Raw genomic sequence first — 17,411 nt, forward strand, 5'->3', positions numbered from 1 at the left:
CAGTGTTTCCTATACAGAGTCCATTGTCAGACTGGGGAGAATTAGCCTATGGCTGTTCAGGTGTTTGGCCAGTAGGAGGCAATAACATGTAGATTAAGATGCCCTGAGCTGTCTGGCAGCAAACAATTTAATGTATCCTGTTCAGGTTTGGGGAAATGCCATCAGCCATTCCCAGATTCAGCCCTGCTGTCATGCTGGAATTGGCTTCCAGCAGACCCCTTTAATGTTACATCATCAATAAAGCTTTCCATGAAACCCCATCCTCCATGGGAGCCTCAAGAAACTTATTTCCCCAAGGAACCCAAAGAACTCCATTTCCTCCATTACACCTGTTAGGTTGTGTTAGGCTGGCTGGGCCTTTGGAGGGTGAGCGGATGAGGCCTGCGTGGCTAGGGTCTGGACCCTGGGCATTGGACTCTAAGGAAGGGAAGGCGCCCTAGCTGGTTTTGCTTAGTGGATAGAGCCTCTGCCTGTGGACTAAAGAGTCCCGGGTTCGATTCTGGTCAACGGCACATGATCGGGTTGTGGGCTTGATCCCCAGTAGTGGGTGTGCAGGAGGCAACTGATCAATGATTCATTACGGATGTTTCTATCTCTCTCTCCCTCCCTTTCCTCTCTGAAATCAATAAAAATATATTTGAACAAAAAAAAAAAAAAAGAAGAAGGGAAGGCTACTGTGTCCTTTGGGTTCCCAAAGTACAGGCCATATAGCAGGGCCTCAGCTGACTAAGCCAGAAGGTTTGACTTGAGCCATAACTCAGGATATAGTTCTGGGTTAGTCCCTTCCTATCTCACCTCTTGCAACCCCTGTTGCCTCGACTGTGTTCCCCCCCCCCCCCCCCCCCAGATCCCAGAATGAGACTGCTGGCCAGGAGATGGTAAGGGCAGTAGAGGTGACAGAGCCTGAGAGGACATGCAGTGGCAGGGGGAGGCCTATGACCTAACGAGCAGGTCTATCTATTCTGGAATGCTCTGCTGTCTGGACCCTGAGCTGCAGATGGCCTGTCTTTTAAATGGTTATGTATTGATTTGAGAGAGAGAGAGAGAGCTCGGAGGCACCTGGTCTGAGAGAAGAGCTGGAGCTTTAACTCCTCCTCCCCCTGCACCTCCCCCTATAGGGGGTCCCAAAATACCTCTCCAGAATGGGCAGGGTCCCTAGGCAGGCCCCTGGAAAACACCACTGATGGCCCCACTCATCACCACCTCTAGTGTCCTAAGCGGGGACCTGAGACTTTCCTGCAGAGATGGAGGTGGGCCAGGGCCAACACGGATAGGAAAGCCACACACCTAAAGGACAATTCCACGTTCAGGGCACCTTTCTCTAGGAACGACTCCAATTGGGGGCGGGACCAGAGATCACAGTTTCCGATACCGAAACTACATTTCCCAGAAGGCTCTACGGGGTCGAGACGTCAGAGCAGCTCCGGTACTCCAACGCCCTCTGGGAAATGGAGTCGGCCGAGAGCGAAGCGCAAAGGCTCCCGGGGGCAGTAGTTTGCGTCGGGTCTGTGCCGGCACATTTTCCCGTGGCGACCGCCGCCCTGCTCCTTTGTGGCTGTTGCTGTTGTGGGAAGCAGTCATTTGGTCTGTTCATCTGCCCCGGGGCCTCGCTGCTGGCCGCTCTCCACGCCCGCTGGCTCCAGGTGGCTGAACCACAGGCCCGGCGCTTGGTGCACAAGAGGAGTGTGCGACGAACTGCGTGGGGCGTGGCGGCGGGATGTGAGCACAGTGTGTGTGGGGTGCGGGGCTCCTGCCGAGCTGCCTGGCCCGCACCTCGGCGGAGCTCAGGGCCAGTGTGACTGTGCAGCCGGGAGTGCGTGTGCGACCCCGCGGGCTTTCCCTGCAGGGTGCTGTTCCTGAGCCCCAGGAGCAGGACCCGCTCCTCTGGGTCTGGCCTGGGGCCCAGGTGGTTACAGATCTGCCTATGCCTCCGGGGAACACAAAAAAAGGCCACAGCAATGGAGGGCGGTGAGTGGGGCGGGGGCGGGGCTGGGGCGCATGGTTTCAGGCCCCGGAACTACATTGCCCAGAAGGCTGTGCTACACACGGAGGGCGGACGTCAGGGCTACTCTGGTGCCCCGACGCCCTCTGGGAAATGGAGTGCGCTATCTGCGTGGTACAAAGGTTCCGGGGAACTGTAGTTCGCGTCGGGTCCGCGCAGGCGCACTTTCCCACGGCGGACGCCAGGCTGCTCCTTTGTGATGGTTCTTGTCCTTTTGTGGGAGGCCGGTTGGTTCTCTCCCGTGTCCGTCCGTCCGTCGGTTAGTCTGTCCATCTGCCCCGGGGTCCGTCTGCCGGCCCCGCTCCGCGCCCACTGTCTCCAGGTGGCTGAGCCCCCGGCCTACCTGGCCCCGCGCGCGGTGCCGGGAGGAGTGCGGCGCGGCGATGGGGTGTGAGCGCAGCCTGGGGTGCGGGGCTCCTGCTAAGCCTGCCTGGCCCCGACCGCGGCGGAGCGCAGGGCCTGTGTGACCGTGCAGCCGGGAGTGCGTGCGCGACCCCGCGGGGCTCCCCCACGGGCCGCTGTCCCTGAGCCCCAGAAGCAGGACCCGCTCCTCTGGGCCTGGCCGGGGGCCCAGGTGGCTGCAGAGCTGCTCACGCCTCCGGGGGACGCTGCCAAGGGCCGCCATGGAGACCCCTGCCCCGAAGCCCCCGGAGACAGGTACAATCGGCTGTTTCAGGCAGTGGGCCTGTGGGTTTGCATTGAGGAGACTGACTGACAAGTCAGGCTGGTTCCCCGGAGCACCAGCCGAGTCGGGGTGCTGCCTCCACCGTGCCCAGCCATTTGTTCCCACTGTCGAGCGTGCTGATGAGTGGAAGGAAATGGCAGTGTTTTCCTTCTAAACTGCAGTGTCTGACGCCGAGTGGCAGAATTAACCCCCGATTCTGTATCAGGTTATGCCACGTACCGGGGCTCGATCCCCACCCCACCTGCGCGGGTGGCTCCTGACGCCTCTGATTGCCCTGGGTGCCAGGTGTGGAGTGGTTTTCAGCTCCGTCAGCGCACCTGGGGGCTGTGACTGACCAGCCCGTTATTCATTTCTCCTTCCCAGCTCTGTCCTCTCGGGACCTTGCTCTTCTCAAAGATAATCCAGAGGATAAATGGGGTCAGGGTCTCCTGGAAGCCAGGTCTGAGGTGAGTGGCTATCTTTTCTTATTTCTGAACATCTTGGGTTTTTAATATATTTTTTTGTTTTTAAATATATTTTTATTGATCTCAGAGAGGAAGAGAGCAGGAGAGATAGAAACAGTAATGATGAGAATCATTGATTGGCTGCCTCCTGCATGCTCTACACTGGGGATCGAGCCCACAATCCAGGCATGTGCCCTTGACTGTAATTGAACCCGGGACCGTTCAGTCCGCAGGCCCATGCTCTATCCATTGAGCCAAACTAAGGCTGGTGGTTTTGTTTTTGTTTTTGCTTTTTAACGTCTTGTTCTTTATGGAGAGGGTTGGCAGGCTTCTTCAGGAAGCTCTGGGCTTGGGAACAGTTCCAGGTGATGCCCCGGGGGTGTCCAATGGGGGCGGGAGGGGGGGCGGGGTCAGTTGCCCAGGACCCACACTGTGCCAGGAGCTCCAAAGAGTGGTTTGAGCAGAGCTCCAGCAAGCAGGTCACATTGAGATCACTTTGCTCATCTCCACATGAAGACCCAGGCGATGGTGGTGGCGGCTGGACCTGCTTGGGGGAGTTTTCTGGTGTGAAATCTGGTGTGGGACAGCTAAAGGAAGGGCTGTGTTGCAGTGCTGGGGTAAGAGTGATGGTCGGGGGTGTGTCCCTGTGTGCTTTTCCTCTGTACTGGGCCCTTGACATGGGGCCTCATGTAAAACCTGGAGTTTTAGAGGATCTGGGGGCTCAGCAAGGATTTGGCTCTGGGGCCACTTCTGCAGGTAAGCAAGACCCAAATCCTTCTTTAGAGACTTCGGGTTTTGTTCTACCACCTACACTACCCCTACCCATCATAGTATTTAGAAGGATACGGTTGATAAGGAGAGTGTGGGGGAGTGAAAAGGTCTAGAGCAGTGGTTCTCAGCCTTGGCTGCACATTAGAATCACCTGGGATGAGTCCCAGAAATCAGGATTTTAAAAAGATTCCCAGGTGATTCTAATGTGCAGCCAAGGTTGAGAACCGCTGCTCTAGAGCAGTGGTCAGCAAACTGCGGCTCTTTGGCCCCTTGAGTGTGGCTCTTCCACAAAATACCACGTGCGGGCGCGCATGTACAGTGCGATTGAAACTTCGTGGCCCACGTGCAGAAGTCGGTATTTTGTGGAAGAGCCACGCTCAAGGGGCCAAAGAGCCGCATGTGGCTCGCGAGCCGCGGTTTGCCGACCACTGGGCTAGAGGATTGACTTTTTTTTTTTTTTTTAATATATTTTATTGATTTTTTTACTGGGAGGAAGGGAGAGGGATAGAGAGAAACATCGACCAGCTGCCTCCTGCACGCCCCCCACTGGGGATGTGCCCGCAACCAAGGTACATGCCCTTGACCGGAATCGAACCCGGGACCCTTCGGTCCGCAGGCCGACGCTCTGAGCCAAACCGGTCAGGGCGAGGATTGACTTTTTTAGGATTTTGTGATTCTGTTAACCTCCCACTTGAAAGAGGTGAGGTCTGATTACAGACAGGTAGAAATAGCTATCAAACACGTATTGTGAGATGTGCCCAGCTTCTGTAATGTGTTAGAATGTTCTGTAATTCTGTAAAATACTCAAGAGACATGACAATCAAATGCAATACATGATTCTCAATGCCTCACAGATCCAAAAATTCCATCAAAGGCAGTTTGGGACAGTTGAGGAAATTTGAAAATGGATTGATTGTATCTTAGGTCATATTGTATTAACCCTTTGCGGTCGTATTAAATTTGGACATGGGTGTCGTACTGGTCAGAATTAATTTCCATTGAAAGAGCAGAGATACATAACACAAGATTATGAAGGATAAACAAGATTTATTAATTCTTTTTTGGAACTACGTCACTACTAGTAGAATCACTACAGACGTTATCACTTTCTACGTCAGAGTCAGTGTTCAAGGTGCCAAAATAAAACTCTTCATCGTTACTTTCAGATTCACAGTACACTTCTTCTTTTTTTTTTTTTTTTTTATATATATATTTTATTGATTTTTTACAGAGAGGAAGGGAGAGAGATAGAGAGTTAGAAACATCGATGAGAGAGAAACATCGATCAGCTGCCTCCTGCACATCTCCTACTGGGGATGTGCCCGCAACCCAAGTACATGCCCTTGACCGGAATCGAACCCGGGACCCTTCAGTCCGCAGGCCGACGCTCTATCCACTGAGCCAAACCGGTTTCGGCCACAGTACACTTCTTTTGGTAACTTTCTTTTTGCCATTTTGGAGTATTATTTTGAAATATCTTAACAAGCGAGAATGCCTAATTACAGTTAAACGTAATTTGTAAAGCTTTATTTGAAATTCTGCGAAGTATCTCCGAAGCTTGTCGATTTCGTCACTCTCAAAAGGCGACTGACTCGCCGGAACCGGTTTGGCTCAGTGAATAGAGCCTCGGCCTGCGGACTGAAAGGTCCCGGGTTCAATTCCGGTCAGGGGCATGTACCTGGGTTGTGGGCACATCCCCAATGGGAGATGTGCAGGAGGCAGCTGATTGATGTTTCTCTCTCATCGATGTTTCTAACTCTCTATCTCTCTCCCTTCCTCTCTGTAAAAAATCAATAAAATATATTTAAAAAAAAAAAAAAAAAAAAGGCGACTGACTCGCCACGGTGTTTTGCATGGCGAGTGTGGAACGACCGCGTTTGTTTATATTGAGTTTCGATATCTCCGATTTGTCGGGGCAATGTTTTGGTTCGTGACAAGGTCGCTTAGACGCTTAAGAGCTTTCAGAGAAATTATGAACTGATACATGAATGAATAGAGTTAAGATTCGTACGGTTCCTTGCTGTGGTGGCTGAGAGCAGACATCCGACCGGAACGGTAAAAAAGCTTTGGTGGCTGAGAGTAGACAAATGACCGCAAAGGGTTAATATTAATTTTGTGGGGTGTGATGCTGGCACTGTGATTGTGTAATAGAATATCCTTAGGAGTTGCCAGGCTGATGTGGCTCAGTGGTTAAGCGTTAACCCATGAACTAAGAGGTCACTGGTTCAGTTCTGGGTCAGGGCACATGCCTGGGTTGCAGGCTCAGTCCCATTGGGCGGGGGGTTGTACAGGAGGTGGCGAATTGATGATGTTTCTCTCTCATTGATGTTTCTCTCTCTCTCCATCCCTCTCTTTTCCTCTCTAAAAATCAATAAAGGGGGAAATTTTTTTTTTAAGAGAAGTTACTGGTTAGGGCAGTATGCTGATTTCTTAAGGTTGAATCTTGGATATTGATTTGACACTCTTCTCTCTGCATACAGCATTCATTGCTAGAAATTTCCCTCTAAGCACTGCCTTAGGTACATCCCACAAATTTTATGTTGCATTTTTATTTTTAGTTCAAAATAGTTGTGATTTCTTCTTCAGCGGTGCATTTTTTAGTAGCGTGTTGTTTAGTTTCCAAACATTTGGGGGATTTTCCGATGTCTTTCTGTGATGGATTTCTCGTTTCATTCTGTGGTAGTCAGAAAAGGAACTTTGCATAATTTGAATTCTTTCAAATGTACTAAGACCTATTTTATTGCCCAGAATGTGGTTTATCTTGGTAAATGTTCTGTGTGCACTTGAATATGTATTCTGGCCTGGCCGTGAAGCTCATTGGTTAGAGCATCATCCTGATCTGTCAAGGTTGTGGGTTCAATCCCTGTCAGGGCACCTACAAGAAAGCAACCAACGAATGTGAAAATAACTGGAACAACAAACCAATATTTCTACCCCTCCCCCCCCCCCCCCCCCCCCCCCCCCCCCCCCCGCATCACCTCTCTCTAAAATCAACAAATAGCCGAAACCGGTTTGGCTCAGTGGATAGAGCGTCGGCCTGCGGACTGAAGGGTCCCGGGTTCGATTCCGGTCAAGGGCATGTACCTGGGTTGCGGGCATATCCCCAGTGGGAGATGTGCGGGAGGCAGCTGATCGATGTTTCTCTCTCATCGATGTTTCTAGCTCTCTGTCTCTCTCCCTTCCTCTCTGTAGAAAATCAATGAAATATATATAAAAAACAAACAAAAAAAAACTTCCCTTTAAAAAATAAATAAATAAACAAAAAAATAAAATCAACAAATAAAAAAGTATAAGCCACTTTTATTTTTTTACTTTTATTTTTTAAATATATTTTTATTGATTTCAGAGAGGAAGGGAGAGGGAGAGAGAGAGAGAAACATCAATGATGAGAGAGAATCATGGATCAGCTGCCTCCTGCACGCCCCACATGGGAGTGAGCCTGCAACCCAGGCATGTGCCCTGACCGGGAATCGAACCTGGGACCCTTCAGTCCACAGGCCAACACTCTATCCGCTGAGCCAAACAGGCCAGGGCTTTAAGCATTTTTGGAACTAAAGGTCAAACCCCTGTGACCCCAGAGGGGTCCCTACTTTTGCTGACTACCTGGTAAGCTCCTGGTAGGCGTGAGGCCTCTTCTCAAGGCTGACAGTCTGCGCCCCTCGCCTGACTTGGGTGCTGATGTGGATCCAGAGCTTCTCGAGGAGCCTGGTGGCCCCGGGAGCTTGGCCCCACGCCAGACACTCCCCAGCAAATGCTTAAAGGTGGGAACCAGACTTCCCTCCTTGGTTTATTCTTCGCTCTTATGTTTAACGTAACTACACCCCAGCTACGTAACTACACCCCAGCTACGTAACTGCACCCCAGCTACGTAACTGCACCCCAGCTACGTCACTGCACCCCAGCTACGTCACTGCACCCCAGCTACGTCACTGCACCCCAGCTACGTCACTGCACCCAGCTACGTCACTGCACCCCAGCTACGTCACTGCACCCCAGCTACGTCACTGCACCCCAGCTACGTCACTGCACCCCAGCTACGTCACTACACCCCAGCTACGTCACTACACCCCAGCTACGTCACTGCACCCCAGCTACGTCACTACACCCCAGCTACGTCACTACACCCCAGCTACGTCACTGCACCCCAGCTACGTAACTACACCCCAGCTACGGGAAAGCCAGGCGGCCGTGGCACCAGCATCTTGAAAAAGAGCAGTTAGTCTGCTGCCTGAGGGCAGAGCTGTGGCGGCGGAGAGCTTATTATCTGACAGGGTGGGGTGGGGGCGGGAGCATGAGTGTGGCGACTGTTAGGAGCCACAGCTGGAGGCTCAGGGCGGAGCCCCGGGTGGTAGAAGCCTAGGATTTGAGGGCTGAGTACTGGTGGAGTCATTAGGGGCATTTGTGACACTTGGAACCAGAGTGACCGGCTTTGGAGGCGGGATGGGCCAGGACTCAGGCCTGGGAGGGCAGGGAGCAGAGGTCAGTAGGAAGGAGGGAGGGGCAGGCAGGAAGGACATGGAATGGCTCCTTTGGTCTCTTAGGCTCGGAACTTGCTGATAAGCACAGGGTTTGCTTCCTTGGGGTCAGCCTTTGGCAGTGGTGAGATTTGCATGGGGTTTCTGGGTTCTTTGTGTTATTCTTTCAAGTTCTCTAAGTTTGACATTCTTACCCAGAACTCCTCACAGCAGCTTTCTGTCCGCGTGGCAGGCACAGGGGCTGCCCAGTTAGCCGGGCCCTTTGGGTCCGGAAAGCCAGGTCCAGATGGCGATTCCTGGCCCAGCTGTGGTGTGTACGTGGGACTGTATGACAGATGGCGTCTAAGCACAACCTTCCAGGCTTGGGAGAAGGTCACCAAGGTTAACCCTTAATTCCCTTGGAAGCAGGAACCCAGTCGGAATCCCTCCCGCCCTGGGTGACTGAGAATGTGTGTCATCCCAGGAATCAGTGACTTTCAGGGATGTGGCCGTAGACTTCACCCAGGAGGAGTGGGGGCAGCTGGACTCTCCTCAGAGGGCCCTGTACCGGGACGTGATGCTGGAGAACTACCAGAACCTTCTCTCCCTGGGTAAGAGGCTCCCAAGGCTCGGAGCCTGTGGTCTGGGCACAGTCCTCAGGTACTACTGAGTCCCCTTCCACACCGGCCTGGCGTGGGGGGTGGGCTCTGTGGTGCGACTGGCATCCGTGCCTGGAGGTGTGGCTGGACACAGGCGAGCCAGAACGAGAGGGAGAGGGAGGATAGGGTCCTGGAAGCCCAACCTGCCCTGGAGCTTTCCAAGGGAGATGGGGGCGGGGGTGGGGGTGGAGATACCCATGGGTTCCTCAGAATGCATGCCTCAACTTGGGTTCGCATTCTGCGACCCCCATCCTCGGGGATGGCCACACCTCTCAGTGCCAGCTCGTGCTGTTCGGGGGCTCTCCTGTCCTATCGCTGGTTCTGGAGAGAGAGCTGCAGCCCACAGCCATGCCGCTTCCCCCCTCCCCCCCCCAAGCAGGGCCTCCGGTCTGTAAGCCAGAAGTGATCTCCCATCTGGAACGAGGCGAAGAGCCATGGCAGGTGCCCAGAGAAGTCCCGGGAGGGGCTCGTCCAGGTGAGAGGGGGGTGCAATGGAGGGATGTGGCCCTCCCATCACAGCCCTTTTCCTTCCACAGCCCTTTTCCTTCCACAGTCCACTGCCCCAGCTCCACCTGCACCTGCTCAGTGCCCCTTCTAGAACCCTCCCTCTTCCTTCCCTTCCTTCATTCCTTGAGCACTGGCTGTGTGCCAGACACGGTGCTGGGAATATAGCAAGAAAACGGGCAAAGACGTCTACCTTCTGTTGGCAGGAAACAGCAGTAATTTTTTTTTTTAATATATTTTATTGATTTCTTACAGAGAGGAAGGGAGAGGGACAGAGAGTCAGAAACATCGATGAGAGAGAAACATCCATCAGCTGCCTCCTGCACACTCCCTACTGGGGATGTGCCCGCAACCCAGGTACATGCCCTTGACCGGAATCGAACCTGGGATCCTTGAGTCCTCAGGCCGACGCTCTATCCACTGAGCCAAACCGGTTAGGCAGTAATTTTTTTCTTTTTTTAAAAAAAAATATATTTGTATTGATTTCAGAGAGGGAGTGGTGGGGGAGTTCTTTTTCCCCTCTGAAACAAGGGACATTTAAATTTTTCTTTTTTTTTAGGGTATGAAGTAAATGAGTCTCTTTTTTTAATTTATTAACTTGAGAAACATCAATTTATTCCACCAATTTTTTTAATATATGTATTTTTATTGATTTCAGAGAGGAAGGGAGAGGGAGAGAGAAATATCAATGATGAGAGAGAATTATGGATCGGCTGCTCCCTGTACACCCCACACTTGGGATTGAGCCTGCAACCTGGGCATGTGCCCTGACCGGGAATTGAACCATGACCCCTGGTTCATAGGTCAACACTCAACCACTGAGCCACACCAGCCAGGCTGTTGTTCCACTTATTGGATTCATTGGTTGCTTCTTGTAGGTGCCTGACCGGAATCAAACCCACAACCTTGGCATATTGGGACGAGACTCTAACCAACCAGCCAGGGACGGACATTTTAAATTTATGGTTTTTGGACTTGTATTTACCCCAGCCAGCACTGACCTGGTTCTGACACACAACAGTCTCTCAGTAGATGTTTCAATAAGGGAATTGTAGCCCTAGCTGGTTGGCTCAGTGGATGGAGCATCAGCCTGTGGACTGAAGGGTCTCCGGTTCGATTCCGGTCAAGGGCACATGCCCGGGTTGCGGGCTTGATCCCCTGTGGTGGGTGTGCAGGGGGCAGCTGATCCATGATTCTCTCTCATCACTGATGTTTCTATCTCGCTCCCCCTCTCCCTTCCTCTCTGAAGTCAACAAAAAAATATATTTTTTAAAAAGTGAATCATATCCATGACCCTTGACCCCCTGGCTCTTTTTGGAGACCCTTCGGGGTCTCCTTTCCCTGTTTCTCCTCTGCCCTTCTTACCAGCCTGTTTGCCTGTCTCGCCCTGCGTGTGCCCCTCCCACCTCTGCTCTTGAGCGCCCTCTGTCGGCCTCTGCTCTCTTCTCTGTGCCAGTGCCAGTGCCCGTGCCCCCCCTCGCCTGCTTAGAGAAAACTGCATCTCCACTTCTTGCAGAGCGGGAGCCCCGGCCTGAGGGGAAGGAGCTGTGTCAGCAGCAGGGCAGCCGCAAGGAAGAGCCAGCACCGGAGTCGGTGGTGGAGGGGCCGCCGAGGTCCTGTCTCCACGGCCTCGGTCCAGGCGCCGGGTGGGCCTGGGAGGGCCCGGCGGCCGCTCTGTCGAGAGGGGAGGCTGTGCTCTGGAGGTGCGGGCCCCCCGGCTGTGGGGAGAGTTCCACAGTGGAGCAGCGGCCGGGACACGGGGCGTCTGTGGAGGCTTTGCCCCTCGGGTGCCCCCTCTCCACCCAGCAGAGCACAGGGACTCTCATTCCGACAGAGCGAGGGCCTCCTCACGGACGCACCGAGAACCGCCAGTCCCCGGAGGCTGCCTCCCAGCACCCGAGGCTGTCCCCCGGCCCGGGGAGAAACGGCTGCCAGGCCAGTGAACACGGGACGCCGCCCGCCCACAGGCATCCGAGCGCGGGGGCCGGGGAGGGGCTCTTCGCGTGTGGCCAGTGCGGGAAGGCCTTCCACCAGCGCTCGGCCCTCAGCCTGCACCAGCGCTGGCACGCCCGGGAGAAGGCCTACCGGTGTAGCGAGTGCGGCAAGGCCTTCACCTGGAGGACCAACCTCCTGGAGCACCAGAGGAGCCACACCGGGGAGAAGCCCTTCCTCTGCGGCGAGTGCGGGAAGGCCTTCAGCTGCCACTCGTCGCTGAACGTGCACCACCGGACGCACACCGGCGAGCGGCCCTACAAGTGCACGGGCTGCGAGAAGGCCTTCAGCTGCAGCTCGCTGCTCAGCATGCACCGCAGGGTGCACACCGGGGAGAAGCCCTACAAGTGCGGCGAGTGCGGGAAGGCCTTCAACCAGAGGACGCACCTGACCCGGCACCACCGCATCCACACGGGGGAGAAGCCCTACAAGTGCGGCGAGTGCGGGAAGGCCTTCACCTGCCACTCGTCCCTGACCGTGCACGAGAAGATCCACAACGGCGACAAGCCCTTCAAATGCAGCGACTGCGCGAAGGCCTTCAACAACCGGTCGCGCCTCACCCTCCACCAGAGGATCCACACGGGCGAGAAGCCCTTCACGTGCGGGGACTGCGGAAAGGGCTTCATCTGCCACTCCTACCTGGTCGTGCACCAGCGGATCCACAGCGGGGAGAAGCCCTTCAAGTGCAACGAGTGTGGGAAAGCCTTCAGCTCCCACTCCTACCTCATCGTGCACCAGCGGGTACACACGGGGGAGAAGCCGTTCGACTGTAGTCGCTGCTGGAAGGCCTTCAGCTGCCAGTCGTCCCTCATCGTGCACCAGCGGATCCACACGGGCGAGAAGCCCTATAAGTGCGGCCAGTGCGGCCGGGCGTTCAGCCAGAACCACTGTCTCATTAAACATCAGAAAACCCACTCTGGGGAGAAGCCGTTTAAATGTAACGAGTGTGGCGAAGCGTTCAGCTGGAGCACCCACCTCGCTGAGCACCAGAGGACACACCGCGAAGAGAAGCCCTTTGCCATCCAGCTCAACAAGCATCTGCTGAGCACATACTGTGTTCCCAGCGGTCTGCTGGGTGCCGGCGGCTTGGACCCCGTAAACTCCCTGGACGTGGCAGAGCTCCTGTGTGTGGTTCAGCCCTCCGCCAGCAGGAACTTGCCCCTGGGCAGCAAACCTGGGAAGTAGCCTGGTGTGCTTGTCACCTGGCCGCTTCCCTGGGGAACGGGGAGCACAGGGACTCCTGTATGTGCCGCAGCAGACCCCTCCCAGGAGCGTCCCGCCCTCCCGGAGAAGGGATGCCCTGTGGGGAGTGGGGTTGATGTCCCAGGGTCCTGCTTCCTCTGGTGGGTTTGGGAGTCCACCAGGGGATTAGGTCTTTCCTGCAGATAAAAGGTCTGTCAATCATGTCCTCAGGCTCCTGGCATGACTTAGGTCAAGAATTTCATCTGTGGACTGATATTTAGAATAACAGGAAGAATTTTTTAAATCAGAATTATGAACAGTAGTGCCTCCAAGCAAACATTATTGCTGGCGAGGAGGATGCTGTTAGAGGCGGGAGTCTGGGGACAAGCGGGTTTCCTGGACTCACCTCACAAGTGGCTCCACCCAGAGTCCTTCGCTAGAGGCCGCACCCACGTCCCCGAAGCACAGTCAGCATCAGACGTGCCGGCCCCACGGTGGCAGGCGGAGCCCGGTGGGTCGGGGAGGGTGGGTGCAGTGTCCGGATAGATGGGCCTAGAAGTGCACCTTCCCCCCAGGCTGGGGCTGCCTGCCGGGCCTCCCCTCACACCATGAGGCTCAGCTCAGCAGTGCCACCCCGAGGGAGAAGCCCCCAGACCATCCCCACGTTCCCTGCAGGGACAGGAGGACCCGTGTTCATCTGGAATTAATGTTCTTTCTACTCAGTTCTCAGCAAGTATAAGAGGCCTTCTCCGTGATAATACTTGACATTTGTATAGAGCACTCTAGTTTATGAAATGCTTTTTCTTATACTTTCTAAATTATGGAGGCAAGATAACCACATTTCAGAGAATGTGGAATAAATGAGAGAAAACACCCATAATTCTTAATAAAGCTGCATTTCGCACTTTGATACATTATTTCTGTTTTCATCACTTTAAACATAGTAGATATGTCATTTTAATCCACCCCCGCTTAGCTGCATAGAATTTTTTTCCAAGTGACTGCACTGTCTGTGGAGTCATAATTCTAAGTGGAAGCATAGTATTCTATTAGTCTTTTGTTGGCTGTTGAGGTTATTTCTATTTTTTTCACTATTATAAATCATTCTTCATGGAGCATTTTTGGGTTATACTTTAGCATTTTCGTAGAGTAGATTTCTAGAAATGAAATTTTTTAGATAAAGGAAATGAGTAGCTTAAGGAATCATCTCAGGATGTTTTTGGTTGTGTGTTTGCAAAGTAATACGTTTCCTTACCAAGGAACCAACCAGTAGGAACGTCCTTGCACGTCATCTGGACGCAGGCACTGTTCAGAGTGGACATCAGACGGTCTTTGTTCAGGGCACGGTGACGACACAGCGATGAGCCTGGGCACCTCCATCGCCTGCCTCCGAATGTCTGTGAGCTGGCCTGGTGTCGTGCGGTCCCCGGGGACACCTGGCAGTCAGAGGCCCTTCTCTGTGACAAATAAGAAAAGTTCTACATCACATCTGCGCCGGGAAAACACAAATAACAGTCTAGGCTTGATTCATGGTTATCATCCCAATTTTTCTCTTTCTTTTTAAAAGAAACAAAACCTTCTTCATGGGTCCTGGGCCCTTTGTCCGCTGGGTGCCCTGAAGTGCCAGTTGTTTAGTATATGGGCACCATAGCAAGCACACGATCGCTTCACTTGTCATATTTGGCATTTTGATACCTTACAATGTTATTCATTTTTTTCTACCTTCTCCCCCTTTCATATGAAATTGTTTATTCCTATCTTTTGTCCACTATTCCGCTCTTTGTTTTTTAATATATATACACACATATAAATATATACACACTCATATATATCGCCTTAGCACATACATTTTCTACCTTTGTTACTGCATTTTTTATGTACAGAGGTTTTTTTTTTGTTTTTTTTTTTATACATTTTATTGATTTTTTACAGAGAGGAAGGGAGAGAGATAGAGAGTTAGAAACATCGATGAGAGAGAATCGATCAGCTGCCTCCTGCACATCTCCCACTGGGGATATGCCCGCAACCCAGGTACATGCCCTTGACCGGAATCGAACCTGGGACCCTTCAGTCCGCAGGCCGACGCTCCATCCACTGAGCCAAACCGGTTTCGGCTATGTACAGAGGTTTTAAAATTCTGTGTGATAAGGCCTATTAGATTTTTTTCCTTTCTGTTTCTCTTTGGCGCTTAGAAAGCCTCTTAAGTCTATTTTTGGTTCAATATTTTATATTTATCTTTTCACCCTCCCTCTATTTGGTATATAAAATTTAAGGTCCCTGCATCGTTGTTGAATTGCATTCCTCACCGTTCATAGGCCTGTCTTTCCTTTGATTGAAGCTCCATACTTCACTTTACCATCCACATCTTCAGCAGCTTTGAAAAGATCTTGTTTTATCTGTTCCTCCAGGTGAGCCAGGTATCATTTTCTCAGAACTTAACTTCTTCACGCCCCTGCATATGTCATTGGGATTTTGATTAGAATTGACTAGTTTGTGAAAAATGAAGTTCCATGTAATACGGTCTTCACATAAAAGAATGTGGTAGATAACGTCATTCAAATCTACCTCTAACCATCAGAGAAATTTTACAGTTTTCTACATAAGTGTTCTCACATTTATTCTTAAGTTCATTCTGATTTTGTGGGGTTTGTAAATTAGGTATTTTTGTTTTAAGATATATAGGACCACTGTTGATTTTATATATATATATATATATATATATATATATATATATATATATATATATATATATATATATATCTTCTTGTGTATTTATTTCATGCCTAACAACTTTACTGAGTTACTCTAAGGCAGCGGTTCTCAACCTGTGGGTCGCGACCCCTTTGGCAGTCGAACGACCCTTTCACAGGGGTTGCCTAAGACCATCCTGCATATCAGATATTTACATTATGATCCATAACAGTAGCAACATGCAGTTATGAAGTAGCAACGAAAATAATTTTATTGTTGGGTCACAACATGAGGAACTGTATTTAAAGGGCCAGAAGGTTGAGAACCACTGCTCTAAGGTCTCTAACAGCTTCTCAGTTTATTAGGTTTTCTAGGTAAACAGTCGTATCAGTTGGAAATAAAAAGCTTGCCCCCCCTTTCCATATAGGCAGCCTTTTATTTCATTTTTTCTTAAAACCCACATTGGGCTGGGGCTGGCTGGCTCAGTTGGTCAGAGCATCGTCCCTACACACCAAGGTTGTGGGTTCCATCCCTGGTCAGGGCACATACAAGAATCGAACAATAAATGCATAAAAAAGTGGAACAACAAATGCTGTTTCTCTCTCAGATCAATTTAAAAACACACACACACACACCAAAAAAACTGCCCTAACCGGTTTGGCTCAGTGGATAGAGCGTCGGCCTGCAGACTGAAGAGTCCCGGGTTCGATTCCGGTCAAGGGCATGTACCTTGGTTGCGGGCACATCCCCAGTAGGGGGTGTGCAGGAGGCAGCTGATCGATGTTTCTCTCTCATCGATGTTTCTAACTTTCCCTCTCCCTTCCTCTCTGTAAAAAAATCAATAAAATATATTTTTAAAAAACTTTAAGAAAAAACACACGCACATTGGCCAGCACTTCCAGAGCACCACTGTGTTGGGGACAGTGGTCATCTGAGGTAGATGTGCGTCCATCTCAGAACATTTGGCCTCTAAGACGCAGTTGTAGCTGGGGTGGTCGCATGGCCCCGTTCTGTCCCATGAGGCTCCAGTGGAGGTCGGCCAGAGACGAAGAAAAAGCCTCTGCTTTCCTGATAGAAATATTATTCCTTCCTCCCTCCTGCCTGGAACTTGGATGCAGCGCCCAGAGGTGTGGTAGTCATTTTGCAACCATGAGACGATTGACAGAAGCCACACCTGGTGAAATGGAAAACCACAGGATCCTAGGCCTTGGATAAAATTTTTGAGCAACTGTTTCAGCACCGACATTCAGCTCCCTGAGTTCTTGCTGCATAAAAAAACACACAAAAAAACGGCCTCAGTCCGCACAGCTGCTGCCCTCCTCACTGGCACAGCACCCGGGTGTTCATTCTGACTTGAGGGAAACAGAGCTAGTATTTCACTATTCAGAGAATGCCAGCCCCTGGCCCTGACTGTTTACATTAGTGAATTACCTTTATAGACCCCATTTGCTAAAACCATTTTAAAATATATATATATATATTTCCAGCCCTGACTGGTTTGGCTCAGTGAATAGAGCGTCGGCCTGTGGACTGAGGGATCCCGTGTTCGGTTCCGGTCAAGGGCATGTACCTTGGTTGCAGGCACATCCCCAGTGGGGGGTGTGCAGGAGGCAGCTGATCGATGTTTCTCTCTCATCGATGTTTCTAACTCTCTATCCCTCTCCCTTCCTCTCTAAAAGATCAATAAAATATATTTTAAAATATATATATATATTTCTGTATTGATTTCAGAGAGGAAGGGAGATGGAGAGATAGAAACATCAATGATGAGAGAGAATCATTGATTGGCTGCCTCCTGCACGCCCCCTACTGGGGATTGAGCCCACAACCCGGGCATGTGCCCTTGGCCAGAATTGAACCTGAGACCCTTCAGTCCACAGGCTGACGCTCTATCCACTGAGCCAAATCGGCTAGGGCTAAAATGATTTTTAATTATTGATTTGAAAGAGAGGGAGAGAAAGAGAAACATTGATTTGTTGTTCCATTTATACTTTCATGGTTCCCTGACCAGACATTGAACCTGCAAGC

General features: G+C 51.5%; 1 protein-coding gene across 7 annotated transcripts; it reads left to right on the forward strand.

Annotated features, from left to right (window-relative positions):
- The first annotated feature begins 923 nt into the window (after positions 1-923).
- ZNF74 (zinc finger protein 74) lies at positions 924-13,602 on the forward strand. Of its 7 annotated transcripts, XM_036354031.1 has the most exons (6): positions 1,521-1,643; positions 3,051-3,133; positions 7,747-8,757; positions 8,840-8,966; positions 9,391-9,489; positions 11,035-13,602. In XM_036354031.1, exons 3-6 carry the CDS (start codon positions 8,512-8,514, stop codon positions 12,693-12,695), a joined length of 2,133 nt encoding a protein of 710 aa, XP_036209924.1. In that variant the 5' UTR covers positions 1,521-1,643; positions 3,051-3,133; positions 7,747-8,511; the 3' UTR covers positions 12,696-13,602. The 7 variants fall into 7 exon arrangements, with proteins under 7 accessions (XP_036209923.1, XP_036209922.1, XP_036209924.1 ...); XM_036354030.1 differs by lacking the exon at positions 7,747-8,757 and having other exon boundaries at positions 924-1,719; positions 9,394-9,489; XM_036354029.1 differs by lacking the exon at positions 7,747-8,757 and having other exon boundaries at positions 925-1,719.
- The last annotated feature ends 3,809 nt before the right edge of the window (positions 13,603-17,411 follow it).

This window comes from Myotis myotis, unplaced genomic scaffold (genome assembly GCF_014108235.1).
Source record: "Myotis myotis isolate mMyoMyo1 unplaced genomic scaffold, mMyoMyo1.p scaffold_m19_p_20, whole genome shotgun sequence".
Taxonomy (NCBI): Eukaryota; Metazoa; Chordata; class Mammalia; order Chiroptera; family Vespertilionidae; genus Myotis; species Myotis myotis.